The following is a 22,317-nucleotide window of genomic DNA, read 5'->3' as shown; positions in this document are numbered from 1 at the left end:
AAAATGTTAATGGCATTTGTACTGCCATGTTCACTTTCATTTGCTTTTACACTGGCAGCACATATGTTTCATGGCTCTGATCTCATGTGGTGTTTCTGTCTGATACTAGCTTGCAGTGGTGTGTAACCTGTGGTAGCACTCCTGACTGGAGGTGGCCTTCATCTCGGTCATTTTCCTAGATCTGATGGCACCAGAGTTATTTAAGGGTTTGATTTTCCTCCCTGATAACAGAAACAGTACTTTATGCAAGCACAGTTCAGCAACTGAGGATGCATTTGCATGGACCACACTGACATGTAAGCCTCTGGATGTGCCAGAGATGCAACCTGCCTTCCCCTGATGCCATTAGTGATTGGCTTGCTGAAGTCAGCCAGAAAAGCCTGAACAGCACCTCTTGTTTGAGGGCTCAGGGAGAGGTTGGGAACCATGCGCGTGACCCAAATGGTTATTTTCTTCTTAATCCCTCTATCCTACAGCACTTTTGGTGTTCCAGGAGTGGCTACCAGGAATGAAAAGCCAAGGCAGGGAAGATGGAGGGGGTCTGCTCGGTCGGACTGTATGTATGTGGTACTCACAAAATGGAAAAGGCCCAGTGGTGGGTGGCCAGAGGCATGCAGGGCAGGGCAGCATAGATGTAGTCCAGTCAATGCCATTGGCAGCAGCAAGTGCCTGGGCAGGGTACCGGCGACTGCCCCAGGCAGGGAGCCACCGCCAACAGCAGCACCAGCAGGAGTGGGCCCATGGTGGAACAGGCCTGGCCAGGCGCTGTCAGGCAGCGGGAGAGCAGCAGGACTGGGGCCCGGCACAGGCCTTGCTACCGTGATCCCTCACCTCATGCCTGGGAGTGGGATGTGGGGCCTCTGGTGACCCCATCACTGACAGAACATGTGATATGACACATCATAATAGAATCTGCTTCAGAGAGCTTGTCAGAGAACTCTAGATTCTGGAGCAGCCTAAACCCAGAGCAGCCCGAATCCAAAGCATCTTATCCATGTACTGCACCAGCCAGTCCTGTTGTAGCAGCAGGTCACGAACTCTTTGGAGACAAAGCCCCAACTGATCCTCAGTGTTTCCAGAGTTCACAGACAATTGCATAGAAAAGGAAATTTTTCAGCACTTGTCCTATGATTTCCTCTCTTTGAGTTGTAACACCGAAATGTGGGAGCACCATGATTATGGGAACACTAACCTCTGGCTCAGGGCGCCGCTGGCGTTTTGGGGGGGAGCGAGGGCACATCTCAGTGACAGCAACAGTTGATGAGGACCACAGAGAGCCCTCCCCATCTCTGCCTCCTGCATGGGAGGTTCAGCCTCCTTGGGGAGCCTTTCCCCTCCACCTCCTGCATACGTAACCCTGCAAAGAAGTGACACATCCTACCCAAGACAAACTCAAGGTGCATGAGCTGGGTGTGGGACACCTAAGAGTTGGAGAAGCAAGCTGTGGGCACAGGGTGGCATTTCTCAGAGAGGAAGCACGGCTGTTTCAGCTGCAGGACTGCACCCACTGTTTCTTGACATTGGCCATCCCAGTGTCCCCAGCCAGTGACAAGGGAGAGGGTGACAGCAGCGTCCTTATAAATCCTCATCCACACACCCCATCCCTGGAAGTGTTCAAGGACAGATTGGACTGGGGCTCACCAGAATCGTGGAAAGATGGAATAAAAAGGATTAACAATCCCGTGTTAATCCTCCTCCCTCAGAGAACTGCGACTAAGTGACACATGAAGTTTCTCATTGTAAAAACCAAACCAGGCCACTTATAAAACTCAATTTAAACAGCTAATTGTTGAAATTGTTTAAAATAAAATAACATTTTTCCCTAGGGAACTGTGTGATTTGCGGTAACTCTGCGCAATATAGACAACTCTATACAGCTGAAGCATTTTAAGTATTGGAAAACGAGATGAAAGAGAAGCAGCAATGATTTCTGAAGTTACCAGTACTTTTATTAGTAACATTTAAGAATGACAGTTTCAGGAAGTTCGATTTAGTAAGTGTCCACAGAGATCTTTCTTTCTTTTACACTCCAAAATACCCAACTTTTACAATTTCATGTTTCAGTGCTTTGGGCTAAAAAACCAGGAGTGAATTCCTCCAATATATTCAATTCACAGATTTGCAAAGTCAGAAGGAATACTAAGATTATCACAGTTTGACCTCCTGTATAACACAGATTTTGGGCTTCCCTGATTTGACTACCACTTCAGTACAGTAGCCAGGGGATTTTCTTTAAGAAAAACACCAATGATGCTGTTTCACGGAACAAACCCAACAAAATTAGCAAGCAGCCATACTACTTCTTCAGCTTCTTTTGAGCAGCTTTCTTCTTGACCATTTGTAACCTTTTCATAGCATTGAGCTGAGATTCCTGAGAAGTTGGGCCTTTTAGGGAGGTTGACTGATTACCAGCGTCTGCTGAGGTTTTACTTGCGCTGCCCCCACTGCTGCCTGCAGTCCCACTGCTGCCATTCCCACTGCTCAGCTGGCTGCTGGAGCTCGGCACAGTACTGCTGGGACTAGGAAGACCTGCTTTGCTGACATTGTCGCTGCTTACCGAACGGCTGAGAGTAGTTTTCCCCAGTGTCAGAGGTGGAGGAGGTTTCAGCTGACCAGGGTTTGTGCTGTTGTTGGCAGAAGCTATTTTTGACCCTAGTCCAGTTTTGGAAGTTGCTAACCCCGATAAACCCACAGGTTTCTGGTTATTTGAAGAAGCTGCAGGTTTCCCACTGGTGCTCTGTGCTGTTGATCCTAGTTTGGCAGTTGATGGATTGGCAGAGGAGGTTTTGGCTGCAAAAGCAGCCCATCCCGTAAGGCCACTGGTTGCTGAAGAGGAAACACTTGTACTGGCTGAGTTCCCCGAAATTGCTGCTGAGGTCTAGAAAAAATAAAGCATTCTTATTATAGTAGCATCTATTTGTGTAACACACCACAGCAGGAATAGATCAAACCTCTGTTGCAGTTCTTTTCCAAGGAACACCCAGTGAATAATATTTCATCAGTGATCATTACAGTTAAAAGCATTAACAAGAAAAGGAAGGGACGCCAGGCACAGCCAACTTTTAATTTCCCAGCCACATAAAGCTCATATTACATTTTCTTCCCTTTCTTCTATGCAGTTTGCGGGCTACCATATGGGTGATCCACCCATAAACTCTAAAAGATGGTTTAACTGAAGTAACTACAAAAAGCTCAGATTTGTAAAGCGTAAAAAAGGGAGGCAAGCCATCACCTTTGATTTTCTCTCTACTGTCATTACCTGCTGTCACTTTTTAACAAGATGGCAAATGCTCAGGCAAAATTCAGACACTGAGCAATTAAGAACTGCATTTATTAGTCTTCTGGTCAAAGTAGCAGTGTTTAAACTTTTTAATCTCCTTCCCTCCCCTCCTCTTGGTTCTTAGCAGCCTGTACCATAGATAGAATTAAAAAGGCACTAGACTTTTCTCGTGTAGTCTACCCATTCAGATATTGCAGATGACAAACTTACTGCAAACACTTTTTTCCTTCTGTGCAAAGACTTATACACATTAACTGCAGTTTCCACACCTTACACCCTATAATCCTCAGTTTTCAGGTAGGGATAATACACAGTTGAAATACTACAACAGAGTTACGCCAAACAACAGAGTCAAAGCGGAAATTAAAATTCCTCTATTCAAGTAATACCCTTTCCATAATACACTCAGACAGCTTCTAAACAGTAAAGATGACAAATGAAACCGAGCCTCTTACAACCCATTTAGGCACATAAATAACTACGGAGGTGAAAAAAGTTATTCATAAGTGTAAGTGCTTAAGCAACAGCCATCATACTATTCATGACGGTTTGCATCCAGGCAGAGCAATGGCAAACATAACATTGAGCACATGAATAACTTTAATTCTGAGTTAAAAATGTGTTTTCCTAGGTAAGAGTCACGCTTTGGTATACTACTGTGTTATTTATTACACTGCTTCTGGTTTACCAGCTTTGGCCAATTTGTGACTATTTATTAAATAACTTGGAGAAACAGAAACATGAAGCAACATATGTAAGAAGCAGACACCTCTTAAATTAAATCTTGCAGAGTCAGCTGTTTCCCTATTACAGAGTCATCCAATTAGGCTGGAAAAGACCTTAAAGATCATTAAGTCCAACCACTAACCCAGCACTGCCAAGTTCACTATTACCATGATGAGAAACCTTCAAACTATTGAACTATCAAAATATGAATGTTACTTGACCACACAATTGCTTGGGTTGAAACAGACCTTAATGATCATCTAGTTCTAATCTCCCTGCCACTCTGAAGAAACTAGACTAGGTTGTTCAAAGCCCTGTCCAACCTGGCCTTCTAGTATCCACAGAGGCATCCACAACTTCTCTGGGCAACCTGTTCCAGTGCCTCACAACCCTCACAGTAAAAAATTTCTTCCTAATATCTAATCTGAATCTACCCTCTTTCAGTTTAAAACCTTGTCCTATCTCTAGACTCCCCTATAAAGAGCCCCTCCCCATCTTTCCATCAGGCTCCCTTTAGGTACAGGAAGGCCGCCACAAGGTCTCTGTGAAGCCTCCTCTTCTCCAGGCTCAACAAGCCCAGCTGTCTCAGCCTGTCTTCACAGTGGAGGTGCTCCCGCCCTCTGATCATCTTTGTGGCCCTCCTGCAGACCCACCTGAGCAGGTTCCTGTCCGTTATATGCTGGGGGCACCAGAGCTGAATGCAGCACTGCAGGTGGAGTCTTATGAGAATCAAGCACAGGGGCAGAATCACCTACCTTAACCTTTTGATGCAGTCCAAGACTATATATCCAAGACTGGCTCTTTGGGCTACTAGTACACATTTATTAAAATAAAATGCAATAAGTAAAATAATTGAAAAAATTATAATATATGCAGTAAAATGTAAACTCTTCCTCTGGAAAATTTAAATGACATTACCTTGACTTCTGTTCTCTTAAATGCTAGAAAAGTTGTTGGGGTCTCAGGTTTTAACTTGATTTCTGGCTTCTTGACCAGTGGATCCTTCACAGCTGGTGCAACTGAAACCACTGCAGGAGCTGGTTTTTGAGGTGGCTTTTGTGTCTTCTGAGCCTGTGTAAGTGGTAGAAACAAAACAAACCAAACCCAAACCAAATTAGTTACAGGCTCAATAACACTGATGACTGTTTGGTCAATGGTTAAAGTTGACACAAACAGTGGTTTGACTGTTAGCAAAAAGCATGAACATTATCAAATTGTAATCTAGCCTGTAAAATTTCAAGCTGAATGGTGCCTGAGAAATAACGGAATAGGGTATGTGGAGGTAGTCCTGATTATGGCACTGGGGATGGGGTCCACCCAAAAAAGGATATTGATTAGGACTTGCTATTTCAGCACGGAAAGAGAGGCAGTGTTGGCACTTAGGGAACAGGAAAGCACTGGGCCTTCACAGAAATAAGGTATAGGCAAGTGGTCTTGAAGAAGACGGGCATAATCCAGCAGTACTGAGATGCAGGCTGCAAGAGTCTGCTAAGAAGTAGCAGGCAAAATGGTGGAATTTATGCCAAAAGAAAAAACAGTAAAAGGCATATTGAAGGCAAATGTTGAATAGCTGTAATGGCTATCCTGTGCAGTAACTGACCTCAGGCAAACACTCCTCTGAGTTCAAAGGCCTGACATCATCAGAATAATCATGTATTTCAGTCAGTGACGGTAACTCCCAGGCTAGGATCTTACATGGATGCCTTCTCTTGTTTCTTAGTAGAGCCATTTCAACAGGTTACAATTTGCTAAGTTGTCACAGAACAGTTCCAAAACAGAACACACTTTCTGCTGTACACAGGGCTTGATTTTCAAGTGTCAAAACTAAAGTCATGTGAACTAATGGTTAATGTTTCCTGCAGCCAAATAGGCTTTCTTACTCTGATGTTTTTTTCTCCTAATGAGATGAGTGGGATTGCTGTGGGATCAGGAATAATTAGTCTGTTTAGTCAAGAAATTAACACATAGATCAATCAAAATAAAGGAATTTATTTTCTGGAATGTGCTACCCTCAGCTTGTTGTTGAGCCTGACAACACTTGTGTTGAGTGGCAGTAGCTGGACTGAAATGTGCGTTCTTGCCTTACAGGAAAACAACCATTCCTGTCCAAAGCTGAGAAGAAAACTAAGCCTGTAGGGCTATTTGGTAGACATGTACTAAAACCTGAAATTTAAAAGAAGTTTTAAACTGCTGCATAGCAGGTAGGAAATAATCCTATTTCAGCCTTCTTAAATTCTGCTTTTTAAAAAGCTTTGTTTAAGAAGCACATTGCAGAATACTCTTTGAGATGCTACATTAAAAACCACAGCTGCAGCAAGGGAAGCACTGCTGAGAAAAACTGCTCTCCAACATGCCTCCAAAGATTTCTGCAACCCATAGAATACTGTCATGGATCAGAAATAGCCTGCTGTATTCAAACAGAGTCATGCAAGACAAAAAACTGACTCCTACCATTCTTTTCATCTGCCTGGTACAGCGGGCACAATACCATACAAGTCGAGGATCATTCGCTTCCTTGTCTGTCACCTGAGGTTTATGGCAATCCTGGTGGTAGAGATTATGGCACTCCTGACACTCCACTAGCTGATTCCCAGAAATAACTGTCATTTGCCTGCAGAGCAAGTAGTTGAGAACAGATTATAGAAGAAAGCACTTAAAGGATTATCCAATTGTTGCAAATTTTGCAAGGCTTAAGCTAAAAACTAAAAAAAAAAAAAAAAAAAAAAAATTTGCTTTCACTTATATTTTCTACCTGTGAAAAATGAAACATTCTCTTCTTTCCTGTGCGAGTTCTTCCCAACAAATATTTTAGAAATTTTGTATTTTTTTAAGGTAATTTCTTTCAAGAAAATTTAAAACTTCTATACTATTAAACATGTGTAGATGACACTTTTGATTTCCCCGCTTGATTTTTGTATTAGAAATGTCTCACCTGCTTTACTTCACCTGGGCATTTTATGGATACCTCACTGTATACCAATTCTGACTTCCTCATTATGTTAGCATAAGAAGGCCTAGTCTACATTTGGATAATTTTGCTATAGGCCATACAGCAGTACAGTTTGAGAACAAATAATTTCTCAATCACAAGCCTTTCAGAGTGCCTTCTGCTACAAGATTTAAAACCATCATCATCTAGGCTGTATAGTACTTTAAAGGTATTTTAGTAGCTATCCTTTTGGTCCCTACTGCATAGACAGATACTTGGAATTTGAAGTAATACCAGAATCATCAAAAGATGGAATAGAAAGGATTAACTGCGCAGTCCTTCCTTGAAGCAAGCATATAAGCTGGTGATGAGGACTTCATTTTGCATGGACTTCTGGTGAAAGTAATCATGCTGTATAAATGACAAATTAGTGATATACACATGACTGGGAATATGTCTGTGAATTAGCCAAATACCATTTTCCTTATGATTTCTTCTTTCAGATGACAAATCAAGCTATTTAATTGCTAAGCTGCTTTTGCTCATATCCCCGAGGAGCAGGTATCCAGGTAACCATGGAAACTCTATTTGTAAATGGGTGGGGAAAGGTAATCCCTTATTTCTTTATATAACAGGAAAATGAAGTCTGAAGGCATTGTCCGTATGGATACTAGCACATTTTCTAAGAAATATTTCTCTTTTAAATGGGTTATGTAAAAAGAGAGGGAGAAACCTTTCTGAAATTCCAGGGCCCATTATTCTAGACACAGGATATTTCAAAAAGCCACGTCTGTTTCTTATTCTTAAGTAAACTGGGTCAGAACAAAGCAGCGATGTTTCAATCCCAAGTCTCAAGGGGAGATACTCATCCTATTTTAAAATTACAAAGAACAATCCCAGACTGATTAAAAAACCATGAACTCTTCATTCCCAGAAACAAGTTAAACTGGAGGTATTTTAAAATGATATGATAACAGAGAAACAAACCTAATGATTTTTTACCTTCAGAAAATGACGAAAAAGTATTCATAAAAAATAAGGTTGTCCTTTCAAAACCAGGCTTTCTAAAAGACATTTTTTGTTTTTTTCTTGTAAGAGACAGAGTTCACTATCCCCTGCAAATTGCATGTAGTATTTATAACTGAGCAGACATGTAACTGGTGAGTCTTGTTTTTCTAAGATCTGCAGGTATTAGAGTTATTTTAATACTCACTTTCTCCTTATTCCTTACTTGGTATAAACGAAGAAGAAAAACACCACAAACATCAACATTTGATACTCCTCATCACTATGAAAATACATTTCATACTTGGCAAATCTTGAAGAAACATCTAATTTCTCTAGTTTTTACATCTATAAAAAAGGAATAGCTAATATTCAGATGCATTCTTTTTGCATTTGTGAACCCAGAGCTGGATTCCTGTTAATATGTCATCTTAAGCAACTTAAAATATAAACTCTTTGGCTGTGAACCTCACCTACTCTGCAATCAGACACAATGTTTTTATTCACAATTGACTGAGTAATTTATTGAGTTATTAAAACATGCCATTTTCTAAATACTACTCATACTTGAGTTATTTTACAAAGTGCTTTTGTATTTCCTATTTACTGGGATGTCATAATTTCGGCTTAAGACTGCCAACCCCAAAAAAGGCCCACATGTTGACTGCCGAGCAGTAAATAGTGGAATACTGTCTAACTAGTGTGCTGGATTTAGAAAGTCCGAAGTGTGAGTACTTCAAAAACATCCTGTCCAGCATGAGCTGGAGACTGAAAACCACATGTCATCAGTTTCAGCAGGTTTCATGTAAAATGGAAACAAATACTGAGTGGTGGGTGGCTATTGCCAGCCCTCTATAATGGGTTCTTTCTTTCCCTGCTGTGCTTCTCCCTTTTGCACCAGCTTAATTAGAGTTATTTTAGTTAGCCAGGATAGATGTATCTTTTGCAAGAGCACTATGAATTTGTGACCAGGACTAGCCAGAAGCAACACCTTCAGCTGCCTGGTTAAACGCTAAGTATGTAACAGCTAATGGAATCATATACCTTGCTGGTGCTTTTTAAAGCAAAGTCTAGGCTATGCTAGGCGCAGTAGTTGCATTTTCTTTTTGTACTTCGCAGGCATTTCTCCTTATGCCTGTATGTTTTCCTTTGCCAGGGAAGATGCAGAATTAATAATCCACAGCAGCTCAAGACTATCTAAACAAAACTTTTCCTTGTCTCCTCCTGCCAAATAAGTTAATAGCATGCTGTTTTAGTAGCATTTTAACATACGGCTGAACATGGCTTTGCCCCTTTAGGAGACAGCAAAAATGGAATTTTCAAGAATATTTAATACTTCAAATATTGTAATTGTTCTTCCTTTTTTGATGTCTATAATAAGAAATTAAACATTTGTGCTAACACAAGGGAATAATGGGACATGAAATATCATCAGTCCATGACTGGTTAGGAGTACAACTAGCTGTAATAATACTCCTCCAGGCACTGGAGATACCTACTTATATGTAGAACAGGAATGACCGTTGAAATGACTGAAGAACAAAGTTACAAAGTACAGTTGCCTAACTGACTTAAGCTGAACTAAAATACATACTGCTACCAAAAGCTCAGTCCAGTGTTCATCTCTGTCCTGGCTCTCCATTCCTGCATCCACACATCTGCCAGCATAAGCATTTATACACATTAAGCTGACTGAAACCTAAACCAACTGAAAAACCCAAGTGAAGAGATGATCCAGAAGCTGATTCAGCTGATCACAAACCGAAGTGGGTAATACATCCCCTAAACAGGACAGAGAAGGAGGTACAACTGCGATAGCCAAACTGTTCCTTTTGGCAGCAGTCAGGACATACAAGGATATAAATAATCCGTGAAACCAAAGCCTAATGTGATTTGATCCCAGGGTGGATATGCAAAAGTGTATTTTATACTTCTCTTGACACTAAATGTATTGTTAGCAGAATGCTACTAAGATCCAATTTTAGAGCCCTTACTGAAAAGTAAAAAGAACCTGTCTTGACTGCAAGACATATTTACACTATTAACTGAAAAAAACATTGCTACGTATAAACTACTGTCAAATGATTACGAAGAGGACCAACACATACTGATCTTGTAATAATGCCTCTTAAAAGGTTTTAATTTCAACTGATTTGTTAAAAAATGCTTATCATTGCCATGAATATTTCAACTTGTTTTCCAGTAATTAAAAATTAGCGTTTGTCATGATAGGTTTGCATCATGTCTAGTTATTTTATTGGTCACTTACCTTTTCCTGAAGAAGAAAAGCTGGTTTTCTCATTAAGGGTTCTATTTTCAAGAAACCATTCTTATTCATGAAGGCTGCTTAAATGTATTATCAATTTTGGATATGTGCTTAAGTGATTTCCAGAATAAAAACTACAGAAAGTATTAATACACAACATGAACAAAAAAGTGACAATTTCAATGAAGCAATGTTGACTGACCTGCAAACAACACAGGCTAATCCCATTTCCATAGCAAAGTCATCAGCACTGGTTTCTTCAAAGCTAGACAAATCAGGCATGGATAAATCCTTGCTCGTCTGAACCGTAATAGGAGAGGAACGAGCCTCTGGCTTCTCTACTCTGGGCTTCTTTGGTGTATCAGCTCCTTCAGTGGAATCCCCTTTTATCTATTACACACACACAGAGAACGTGAAAATGCAACAAGCTAATGGATATTATCAAAATGAAAAAACTACTGGAAAAATTAGGTTAGCAGTATAAGAAGATGTATCTTCCTCAAAATATTTATGAACTAGACGCTCAAGTCCACTTTTTGTACTTCACCTCAACATCTCTAAAAAAGTTTTGGGAATCCCATATTTCATCTTGCTACATACCAGTAACCTCTTATTACCAGGACATTTAAAACACAGGATCTCAGATTGGAAGGGACATTTTAAAGCTCATCTAGTCCAAACCCCTTGCAATGATCAGTGAAAACATTCACAGAATAATTATGACAGGACTTTTGTTGGATTACCTAAATGGCATTGTGACTGGATAACACAGCTCCCAGACTATGCACCATTAGACAAATCGACTTACACACGTTAAAAAGGAGAGCTTTTGTCTAAAACACCTTCAAGTTTATTAACGAAGTTATTCTGAATAAGAATTACTTACTTTATCAGCAGACCTTTTTTCTGCTTCTTTTTTCACCTTTTCTGATGCGGTGGGCTTGCCATTGTTGTTGCCAGAAGGCAAACTAGAAGCTTTAGGCTCTTGCTTACTGGAAATAGGTTTGGTAACAGATACTTTTGGTTGCTCTACTTCCTAAAAGCAGAAACAAAGATTGAAAGTAAACCCTACATTTCAATTAATTCCTAGTTTGCAATTAGTTAGATAACAGAATATACAAATAACATGTCATACAACACTGATCATTGATTTAACATTTCTTAAATGTCTTCACATCACATTGAAAAATTAGCGTGTTTAAGCTGCAGTCAATCATTAAAAACGCCCCTTAGCAGGCACCTCCCAAAGGAAAAGGACTCCTTTTCCAAAACGAGATGCTCTTTGGAACATTATTAAAAAGGAAAACTTTTCTACTTTGAAAATTCAAATTTTCAAATTAATTCTGAGGTCAAGATTCCATATAAGCTGAAAACTTAAGTTGACATCTGACTTCAATACTTCATTCCCTCATGGAGAAAAACATTGACTTCTGCTTAATCTCAGTCCACATTCACCTATCAGATTAATAAATTTAGCTCTCAACAGAAACCAGTAGTTATTAATGATGCATTAGTGGCAGCAGTGGATAAGCACCAAGCGAGTCTGTAAATGAGTGATTAATCACACTGATATACATACCCCCCCCTCCCCCCAGCTTGGTAAGAAGGGAGTAATTGCCTGCTGTTTACTGGGACAGGTCCTGAGCCCTGAGCTTCAGCCCCATCGCAGCCAAGTTTGCTGACTTCCTGTTGCATCCAGAATCAGAAATGGATTTCCTCATCTACTCAACAGTGGTTATCCTGTGCTCCTTACTCTGTTCTTGGATTTCATGGTCAACCATAAATTAATCCTGCAACCTGAGAATGCAAGAAAAGGAATTTTTGTACTTTTTTTCCATTTCTGAGCTTTGCAGCCCAGCTGATACTGAAGACACACTGAAAAGAGGAGAGCAAAAGATTTCTTCCTCTGGCATGAGCTTCAGTCTCACCTAAGGACAGGCAATTACCAGCCAAGCTGCTATCAGAATTGGCTTCCAAGCCTCCCTGCACTATGATTTAGCTCCCTGCTTCCTCTTTAAACCACAAACTAATGCTTCTTTGAGTTCTGACATAGAGGGCATCTGAGAATTTTGATACCTGTGTTAGAAGGAACTGCAGTTTAGGTTTCAGGGAGTTAATGATTTGAATAGAAAGGAGTTAGACCAAACAGTACAAGCATGATGTATGCTGTAACAGTAATAATGCCGTAATAATGTCTTTTAGTTATTTGGAACCATGTACATGTAGAAATGAAATATTACTAATATATCAGCATATAGACCATCATTTGCACATACCCGGCTGACTTCTAGGCATCCTAAGGGAGAACACTACCTCATTATCCATATGGCAATATCTAGCAATATGAGGATCTCCCTGCTTGGTTATTTCCACACACTAATCTCAGATTCAAATATTCTCTCTAGCAGGTGTTTAGTGGTTTCCAGGAGATGAAAAATAATGTTTATCCATTGGATGGCAATGGTTTCAGCCTGCAAATCATTTCTGCTTTGAACCATTTGGTGTTCTTCATTCTCATATGATTTCATCAGCAGAATTTCAAAAAAACAGATCCAGCTTTATCAGTAAATAGCTTGTTTTGTTGCATATTTATCTGTGGCATAAATAATCTGAATTTTAAAGACCTTCTAGCTCTGATTGTAACTGGAGAAATACATATTTCTGGGTTCACCTTAGTGTGTATGATGGCTTACATACAAAAATGACAAAACTGATACAAAAGTGAACACAAAAAGTACTATTACAAAATCATGACAACCACAATATAGCATGGAATATCTTTTACAGATCTTGGTACACTAAAAAGGTAAAGAGGGGTTGGATTTTTTTCCCATTAACTTTAATGGATTATGTTGCATAAAAGGGGAATGATGAATATGAACATAATTATTTTTATATTTTCCTTAATTTCTGATTCTCTTTCAAGTTTTCAGCTATAGAAGACAGACCAGGAATAGCAGGAGCTTTAAAAAGGCATACAAAAAAATACATGCTCTCTTACACCAATACCTTCTGAGATGGACGATAGCTCGAGTCAGTTCCTCTGGCCAAAGACTCATCAAGAAGTGCCTTCAGCTTTTCAGCAGAGTCCTTACTCTTCGAATGCAAGAAGCCCAGGGCTTTCAGAAAAATGGGATCAAGCTCCAAATTCACTGTAGCAGCCATAGTGTTATCTTTGGAGAAGAAAAATAATGACAACTTATATAGAGCATAACTCAAACAGCATGTGGCTAACTATCTCACAGATTTTTGTTTTAACTGAAATTATACTAACTCACAGCAAGGATGATAGGTGAATTAATTATCATCATTAGAAAATAACCAACTGTGAACCTCAGAGCCGCAGAACTTGAATCTGGCTTTATATCCAAAATGATGTTAAACTCATTCTTTTGCGTATCTGATGTTCAGAAAATAAACTCATCATACTTTCATAAATGGTACAAATATTCCATATTCTTAATATTCTGTAAGTACAGAATATTGAAAAGTATGTAAAGTAAGTGTAAACTTCAAAGAATAGCAGTTACTACCCTTCTCCTTAACATTATTTGCATATACAGTGATTTTTAGCTAGTTGCTCACTTAAGAATTACAAAGGAAAATCTTACTTGAAGAAAAAATAACTTTTGATACTTCTGAAAAGAACAGCTCATTGTGACATACAATATAAGATATATAAACCAGCTAGTGTATGATTTTTACATGACAACTAACAATCTGGCAAAAAAAATATTGCCCATTTTTAAATTTAGCTGAAACAGTGAGAAAGTTTGTAAGTCAGACTGTGATTTACCCAAATCCCCTTGTAACAGCCCAGGTTTTCATATCAAGTAATGATTATCCAGAGCTCTAAGATGCCTGCACTCTGGAGCCTTCTCTGTGGAAGCTCTAAGTAGTCCATTTACATCAGAAATTGACCCTACAAAGATAGATAGCTCTCTAACTCAGGAATTAACAATTAATAATTAAAGAAACAACCTGGGAAGAAAAGTTTCCTGCTCTCTTCCAAAATGGTTGAGAAATGGTAGTAATAATCCCTTCAAATCTCATGGGAAACACATCAGGACATTTCAGTGGTTTGTTGTTGGTGGGGTTTGTTTTTTTGTTTTTGTTTGCTTGTTTTCATAATCTAGAAGACATTCTTGAAAAGGCTTTTATCAGTTCTGCTCAAAAGCACTGCCAGGACAGCTTGTTCAGCTGGAGCTTCCAAGGTTTTGTCTGATGAATTCCTCTTCACGTTCAAGGCAGTGAACCTTTACCTCTCTGGCCAAAACACCAGCAGTGGCAGCCTGCTCCCTCAGCACTTGCCTAGAAGTCTCCAGGAACCTTTGTCTCATGCTGAGCTTTTACAAGAAACCAGAGAACTACTTGACTGAAAACATCAAGGAGTTTGAGATACAGTAGACTTCATAGGGATTTTATCAATGGACCCAGCAGAGAGCTAAGAATCTTCTTCAAGAGTCTCTTCTCTCTTCCTTAATCTTTGCTACTTGTCAGATCACATTCTGATGGCCACAGAACTTCTAGTAAGTACCACACACCAGCTACCCTCCTTCTTCAGTGACCAAGCAGAGACTGTGGTGTGAGCCCCATGCAGACAATTCAGTCTCTTTCTGATGTTTGTAAGAACTGAATTCAATGTGCATGAAAAGCACATACCCTCTTTTTTAATGCATCTACCTCTGATAAACTTTCAGGCTGCTCCTGAGTTCTGTGGGTAGGTTCTCTCTTCCATTTCTTAAATTAGGACTCAGCTAAACCCTCTGCTGAATGAAAACAGCAGAATTAAAAAAAACTTCAGAAAAGTGGAATAATTCCCTGTTAAAAAACAAAACCCAAACAACCTTTCAGGTTCCTTTCTGAGGCTTCTTCTAGGAATATATATTTGTGTATGTAAGGAACAGGTAACCTCGACAGTCATTAGCAGCCAGTTCAGGATGCCTGTAGTATTTAGAGAGGAAGTGTAACCAAATTAATTCCATTTTCATCTTTCTGAAGGCAACACTTCCCAGATTTATTTCTAGCTCTATCTTTTTAGAGACATACATTGTAAAGAAACTGTTAAAGCCCAAATTTCAAAAAGGTTCTCAGTATTTCTTGTTTTATTTGCATACCAAATTGCAGCAATTCTTTCTCTGTTCCTAAGGGTGAATTATAATATCATAAGCTACTGCAGTTATAACTGGCATATCACAAGAAATTTATCATGAGAAGGGAAGGAACTGGGCTTATTAAACGCCTGTTATTAAACAGCTCAAGTATGCTCAGTTTAGGCACATATTTTAAAATTAAAATCTCCTGTTAGTTAAAGAAGGTAAGTATATTTAATGGAAAGATGAACACATCAATTAAAACTGATGTGTTTTAAAATTGCCATAATCTGAAAAAAAGTAAATTGACACAAGGCTAATACCAATTCCTGGCCAGGTACAAAAGGCAACTGATGGCTTTTGCTAGTGGAATTTTCCAGGTTTACAGATCAGAACACTGGTCTGACACTTATAAACCTAAGATCCAATTGTATTCATTCATGTTTTCATTCAAAAACTGCTCCTCTGGTACTGAAGTTGGCATATAGCAACTTGATAGCCTTGGAGCTGTAGTACAGTGATTTAACAATGCTGCCATATGTTATTCTGTGCAAGAGGACCCCTTGACTTTCCTGTTGAAGCAGTATCTTTATACAGAAGATAATTCAAATGTTGCCTAGGAAAAAAAGAGAGTAGGATGATGGTTTTTGTGTTATCAGTTGGATAACGCAGCTCTAAGATTAGAGAGCTGTGTTATAATCCTCCAACCCAGAGGAGAACTGGTTTTGCACAAAGCAGTAACTGAAGCTCACAGAGCAGGGACAGGAACTCAAGCACACCCTCTTGCAACTAAGCATTAACCCATTAAGAGAAGGCTGCATGGAGATCTCATAGCAGCCTTACAATATGTGAAGGGAGACTACAATGATGCTTAAGAGGGACTCTTCCTCCAGGGCTGTAGCGATAGGACAAGGGGTAACAGGCTTAAACTTCAACAGAAGTTCAGGTTAGATATAAGGAAGAAGTTCTTTACTGTGGGGGTGGTGAGGCATTGGAATGGGTTGCCCAAGGAAGCTGTAAATGCTCCATCCCAGGCAATGTTCAGGGCCAGCTTGGACAGCCTTGCGCGACATGGCCTAGTGTAAGGCATCTCTGCCCATGGCAGGGGAGTTGGAAATAGATGATCTGAAGGTCCTTTCCAACCCTACCTATTCTAAGATTCTATGATCTTTCTTAACTTAGCTGTCTGTCTGACACTTCTTCACTACTATATGAGAACTTTTTGATGATGGATAGACAAGACCGAATATAAGGTAACAAACCCCCTGAAGTATCTGAGATAATATGAAAAATCCTACAATGGACAATCATGGAGCAACCTCCCAGTGAGCAAACTAAGTGGTTTAAATCACTGTGGGTGAAAAATGTTAGCTAGTGGGTTGTTATTTTTAAAACATCTATGAATTTTTTTGAGTCTCTCATTTCTTGAGCATATTATTGTCTTCTGCCAAATACGCATAAGCTTAATTGAGCACTATGCAGAATATGTGGCCTTCCAATTTAATAGACTTCTTAGATTTCCAGGGTGTGAGAGTCCCTTTTTTTTTAATTTATTTGACAGCTATTATTTTGCATGCCTACACATGTATTATCTTATTCATCATAACTTTCAGTTACATGGATCTACTCACATTACATTTTCAGACATGACCATATTTTCATCTATTTTTGAGCTCCTATTTCTGAGACAGGTATACAGTTTAAGATATTTTTCCAATGAAGTACGCACCTTAAATTTATTGCTATGCTATTATCAAACTACACTGCAATGCTATTATCAAACCCATTCTTTATAAACTCAGAAATACTTTTTCTCTGACATAGAAGATTAAAAGGACTTTCACATATCCTCTTTAGCTACGTTCAACATCAGTAGCAGTTAACTTAAAACCCAGTAACATGAATCAGTAGCACAAAATTTCTTCCAGTGCACTGAACAGTGTTCATCAATAATTAATTTCACTTATCACCATAGTATCAATTCATCTTTTCTTTTTCTTTCTCCTTTGGATTCTTCTATTCCTCAGGATTTTCTCTCTTCCTCACCAATCTAATGTCTGTGACAGTGGCAGATTTTGCTTATTTACCAATGATGCCTTTTCCAGATCACTTTCAGAGTTAAGTCTTAATAAAGTAGATCAAGAAAAATCTTAAAAGAAGGAAAAAACCAACTTCTATTTTCAGGTTTTGTATTAGTACCTTTATCATGACAACATAATTAATGATAACATAATTTCTCAGTTATCTCCCATGAGGGATATTTCAAAACTCACACACTTAAGTAGTCTGGACAATTGTATTAATCAGAACAATCGTATTAAGCAGCTCTTATTTATTTGACATCTTCTGAAAACTTTTAGAAGACTGGATTAAATCTTCTGCTATAAAGTTACTTGTACTGCTGTCCTTCATTTTACATTCTAATTTACTGTATATTTTATACTGTACTTTTTAATGGTTCAATCAATATCACAGTAACTTATTTATCCAAAATCTGTAAGACTGCACTAGTGCCCTGTATTTGCTATTTTCTACTCATCACAAACGGCACATTTAAGAATCACAGAATCATTAAGATTGAAGGAAGCCCAAGTGGTCACCCTGCGCAACCTCCTGTTCAAAGCGAAGCCAACACTGCATGCAGACCAGCTTGCCCAGGATTTTGCCCAGTTGGATCTTTAAAACCAATAAAGGCAGGAATGTGACAAACCTTCTGGGACACTTGTCCCAGTGCTTGACTGTCCTAATTTCCTTACTTTGAACTGGAAGCTGCAACTTCTGCTGTCCCTTGTTCCCCTGCAGTCCACATGAGTATAAAGACTAGCTCTGTCTTCTCTTAGGTATATGAAGGATTCCATTAGGTCCCCCTAAGGCCATGGTAGATGACATCCAACACTCGCTCTTCACCTTCAGATCTAGTTATTTTGTCACAGAGGACAAGCCAGTTAGTCTGGCATGATTTATCCTTCATAGATCCCAAGCTGGCTATTCCCAATCACCACCTTCTTATGCCTACAAATGCTTTCCTCATGCACGTGCAAGGAGTGAAGCTGACCAGCCTGTAATTCTCTGTATTGTCTTTCTTGCAGATGAATGTAAGATTTGGCTTTCCGCGATTTTGGGGTACCTCCTCCAATCTCATGGCCTTCCAAAGATGACAGTAGCTTTTGTTCCTATAGTTGTGTTGCCATAAATATTATTTTTATAAAAAAGCCTTTATTCAATTGAGATAATCATCCCTATGCAATTGAGATTTGCTAATTCCTGCTACCACCAAGCTTCATTATTCTGCAAAAACCGGACTAGAAAATGCTGTTCAAACAGATGCCACTGCCCATTGGTTTAAGTTACTGGTAAATTGATTACATCTCCACTTTTGTTTTCGCCTTTCCCTAATTCAACGCCTACCAGAATTGATCAGGTTTATACATTCCCTAGACACCATTCTCCTGGCGATTTCTCGGTGGAAGAACCAAGCTTTAGTTAAAGGCGAACTGTCGAATTAGTGACACCAAAGCCACCACCCGATCCTTCGCAACATTCCTGCAGCAAACTTCTCCCTGACTTTCCCCTTTAGAATGACAGAAAGTAACTCCTTGAAGACAAAACGCTTAGGAGAGTTAACTGCCCGGCCCGCTCTTCCCTTCCAGGGCCGCGGCACCGGGAGCGACCCGTCCCTTCCGACACCAACAGGAGGAGCGGCAGCACCCGCCGAGAAGAACGGACTCCAAGCGTGAATATAAACCACACTCACCCCAAATCCCTTCCTCCAGACCCCCCTCTTACCGAGCAGCAGGATAAAGACACCCTCCCGGACCCGCGTCCGCCACCTCACCACTGCCCGCCGCACAACCAGAGCCCCAACACAGCGGTTCCGGACGAGGCGGAGCACCGGCGAGGAGCGCGCGCAGGAAGGGGCGGAGCCAAGGCGGAAGCACCCGAGCCGGTGCGGTGTGTCGGCGGCTGTGTGCGGGGGCTGGCAGCGCGCTGCGTGCGGGGCGGGGTAAGCGGCGGGTCGCGCCCGCCTCACGCGTGGGGGCCGGGCCGGCTCTTGTCTTGTCGTGCTGCGTCGGGAAGAGGTCGGCGCTCCAGGGAGCTCCCTGGGCGGGGGGACTGCAGCGGCTGAGGGGGCAGCACCCCCGCGGGGAGCCTGAGCTCTTCACAGGGGGCCGTGGCTGCCCCGTTGGCTGCTGGGTCTCTGTTCAGTAAAGAAAGGTTGGCTGAGGTGCTGAGGGGGGAAGACCAGTAGCAGTAGCTGAGGGGAAAGAGCTTTGCTATCGTTCAGTGTTCATTGCCAGGTCCGGTTTTCCTGGGCTGGCAAACTGCTGGGAGAAGTTTGGAGTGGAGGTTTGATGGAGTAGGTCTGCAAAGGAATTTTACCGCAGTGATATTCTGCGGTAACTGTGTTTTAGTGTGTTGTTACTCTGAAGTTTGGCTTCTTTTCTTCGTAGCCTGTATCTTACTTTCTTGAATCGTTAACAACTCTTACCTTATTGATACACCTGTATGAAATGCTGGTTTGAAGCACCCCATGAAAGCTTCTATGCTTTTCTTTGGTTTCACTTGAGGATAGAGTTGTAGAATCATAGAATCCCGGGTTGGAAGGGACCTCGAGGATCATCTGTCAATGGTGGTCCTGAACTCATACAGCAAATTGATGGTCTGGGTAGAAATACAACTGCAAAATCCAGGGTTTTGGCCTTAAAGCGCATTGCTTTGTATTAAGTTAAATGCTTGCTGGAGGATAACTGCGTTTTCAGCTTACTTGTTATGTTGAGGATTTTTTAGGTGTTCATTCAGCAGAAGTTCTGGTTTACCATCTAGTAATTAATTGTTGGTTACATGTAGTGATCAACAAGTAAATGAAATCTTTTTCAACAGCTAAAAGGAAGAAGGTGTTTATGTATTTATTTATTTATTATTTTTTAAGTTTAATTTCCCTGGAAAACGTTTGTTTTTAAACCAGCAATCTTTTCAATTACGTTGATAACACAGCAGCTCAGTGAAATTCATTCAACTGTTGTACAGTGCATCTTGAAAAGGAAAATGGTAGCAAGCAGTACAGTTAGTGAAAATTCAGTAGTGTTTATTAGTTTTAAATAGCCATACTCATCTTTATATGAAAGGCAGACAACATTGTTTATCTCATCTTTAAGTTGCATTGCAATCTTGTGATGCTTGTTACTTCTACCTTTCCCTCTTCCAACAATGGCTACTGTAAATAAGGCCAGTATAGTATAAAAGGCATCTCTTCCCTCAGAATTATGTCTAATTAGAGAAAAAGAAAAAATCAGGAAAATTATTGTGAGTGAATAATAACGTCTTGTAGGTTTTGTTAGTTCTGTGTTCCATGCTTTGTTTTATTGCGTGTGTCTGTGGCTGCTTTTGTAAGACTGAAAGCATACTCTTTAGTGAGCTCCAAGGGATTCATAAATTTATAACATTTAATGCAAGGGTGGTAGTTATGTGAAAATACTTAAGTGAGAATGGGCAACCAGGAAGGCTGCTAAGTCTGTCAAGCTGTGCATAAATCCACGAGGCAGATGTACTCCTCAAAGCCGAAATAGTGCCGTCAATAGTTAAGATTGTCTTAAAAATACTTAGTTTGATAATTGGTCTTGAATTATTATGCATTTAAAGATAGATAATCTGACATGTTTGTTTGGGCTCCCTTGACATTTAGGTGCAAGTTCTTTGTCAGCTGTAAAGGAGATGTGTCCTTGGGCCGCCATGGTGGGCGTAGCAAAGGCAGAGAGAAACATCTGGAGGATGCAGACAGGAAATTTGAGTGCAACATTTCTTTTGTTTTGCTGCTGAGTGAAGCTTATCTTTTCATCCCTTGAAGGTTAGCTGCAGAAACAGAAATGTTATTGTCCCAAATGGACCCTGATTAAGAATGGACTTTGTTCCACTCTGCACAGTAAGTTTAAAAACTCAGATCTAAATTGACCGTATCAGTAGCAGAATAGGAAGTATGGTTCTGGGAAAGCAATTTCAGTGTTGTAGCACTGCGAATTTGAGAAGATAAAGGGATTTTCGTAGGAAAAATAGTAGTGATATATGAGAAGAATTTAGGGCTATATTTGAAAATAACAGGACAGTGTATTTCAAAGACACCTTTAGGTCAGGTACCATGAGTGCTTGCAAGATCAGGGCACTTATTTGAGAGATCTGATTGCCTGTATGAACCAAAATGAATCACTGTCATATAAATGATGAAGTGACAGGTGGGTTTGTCAGGGTCTAGAAATCATTTGTGTGTTTAAGTACCTGTTCTCAGATTGGAGACCTGGTCTTGTGAAGTGGGCAATGTTCCATGGTTAAGTAAATTGTAAGGTGAATGTCTGAGTGGCTAGAGTGGCCAGGAAAAGATGGGGCTGTGTGCTTTACAGATTGCTGTGGAAAATAAAAACCACCCAAATGCATATGAGGGTACCATTTTATAATGAAAGGAGTACTGTAGTTGAGGATATGAGTTTAAATGCTAGTAACTGGCTCTAGCAGGTAAAATAACTCTTCTTGACTAATCTCCTCAACAGTACCTTCACTATATAATTTCTTCCATAGAGCTGTACTTAGGGTATTGAATCTGTCTTAATTTATGTGCAGTCAAGATTTATCCAAATAAAATAGCTTTTAGGTATTTCATCATGTGTTGTACTATTCTTTGTGTAGCACATGTATTAATTAAGAAAAAAGCAATAGCAGTACTATTAGGTTGAGCCACTGTTGTTCTGAGACAAAGCCATGTAATGGTTTAAAAATACTCCACTATAAGAGTCGTTATTACGATCTTTATTTAATGTTAAGTGGACTTGATTTTATTCTCTCACTGCCTCTTTTTGGACAATTAATTTTGCCCAGTGATGGATGATTTAAAGTAGTAAATTTGATGTAAACATCTACGTGGAAAAAAAAAAAAATCCAATAATCTGGATCTAGCAGATAAAAACTTTTTTTTGTTTTTAAATAATTCCGTGTATGAAGACCTTATTAATCTAGACAGTTATTTGGAAGA

At 39.9% G+C, this 22,317-nt stretch overlaps 2 protein-coding genes across 7 annotated transcripts in view; one reads left to right on the top strand and one right to left on the bottom strand.

The window, feature by feature from the left end:
* Nucleotides 1-1,927: 1,927 nt before the first annotated feature.
* Nucleotides 1,928-19,256, bottom strand: INTS12 (integrator complex subunit 12). 2 transcript variants are annotated; one of them, XM_065690832.1, is made up of 7 exons: nucleotides 19,086-19,256; nucleotides 13,216-13,379; nucleotides 11,093-11,242; nucleotides 10,409-10,596; nucleotides 6,458-6,617; nucleotides 4,925-5,077; nucleotides 1,928-2,878 (listed from the first exon to the last, which is right to left on the bottom strand). In XM_065690832.1, exons 2-7 carry the CDS (start codon nucleotides 13,369-13,371, stop codon nucleotides 2,297-2,299), a joined length of 1,389 nt encoding a protein of 462 aa, XP_065546904.1. In that variant the 5' UTR covers nucleotides 13,372-13,379; nucleotides 19,086-19,256; the 3' UTR covers nucleotides 1,928-2,296. The 2 variants fall into 2 exon arrangements, with proteins under 2 accessions (XP_065546904.1, XP_065546897.1); XM_065690825.1 differs by lacking the exon at nucleotides 19,086-19,256 and adding an exon at nucleotides 14,188-14,612.
* The window catches only part of GSTCD (glutathione S-transferase C-terminal domain containing), a 58,083-nt gene continuing 54,893 nt past the window's right edge, over nucleotides 19,128-22,317 (top strand). The window contains exons 1-2 of one of the 5 annotated variants that reach the window (XM_065690800.1): nucleotides 19,128-19,302; nucleotides 21,145-21,219. In XM_065690800.1, coding sequence (XP_065546872.1) covers nucleotides 21,196-21,219 — 24 coding nt within the window. In that variant the 5' untranslated portion in view covers nucleotides 19,128-19,302; nucleotides 21,145-21,195. Of the gene's footprint in view, nucleotides 19,303-19,408; nucleotides 19,515-20,982; nucleotides 21,220-22,317 lie in introns of those variants that run through there. The other 4 variants (XM_065690815.1, XM_065690786.1, XM_065690794.1 and 1 more) reach the window with 4 other exon arrangements.

Source organism: Lathamus discolor, chromosome 1, assembly GCF_037157495.1.
Source record: "Lathamus discolor isolate bLatDis1 chromosome 1, bLatDis1.hap1, whole genome shotgun sequence".
In the NCBI taxonomy this organism is placed as follows: Eukaryota; Metazoa; Chordata; class Aves; order Psittaciformes; family Psittacidae; genus Lathamus; species Lathamus discolor.
Note: the sequence above shows the minus strand (reverse complement) of the source record. Positions and strands in the feature narration are given on the sequence as shown.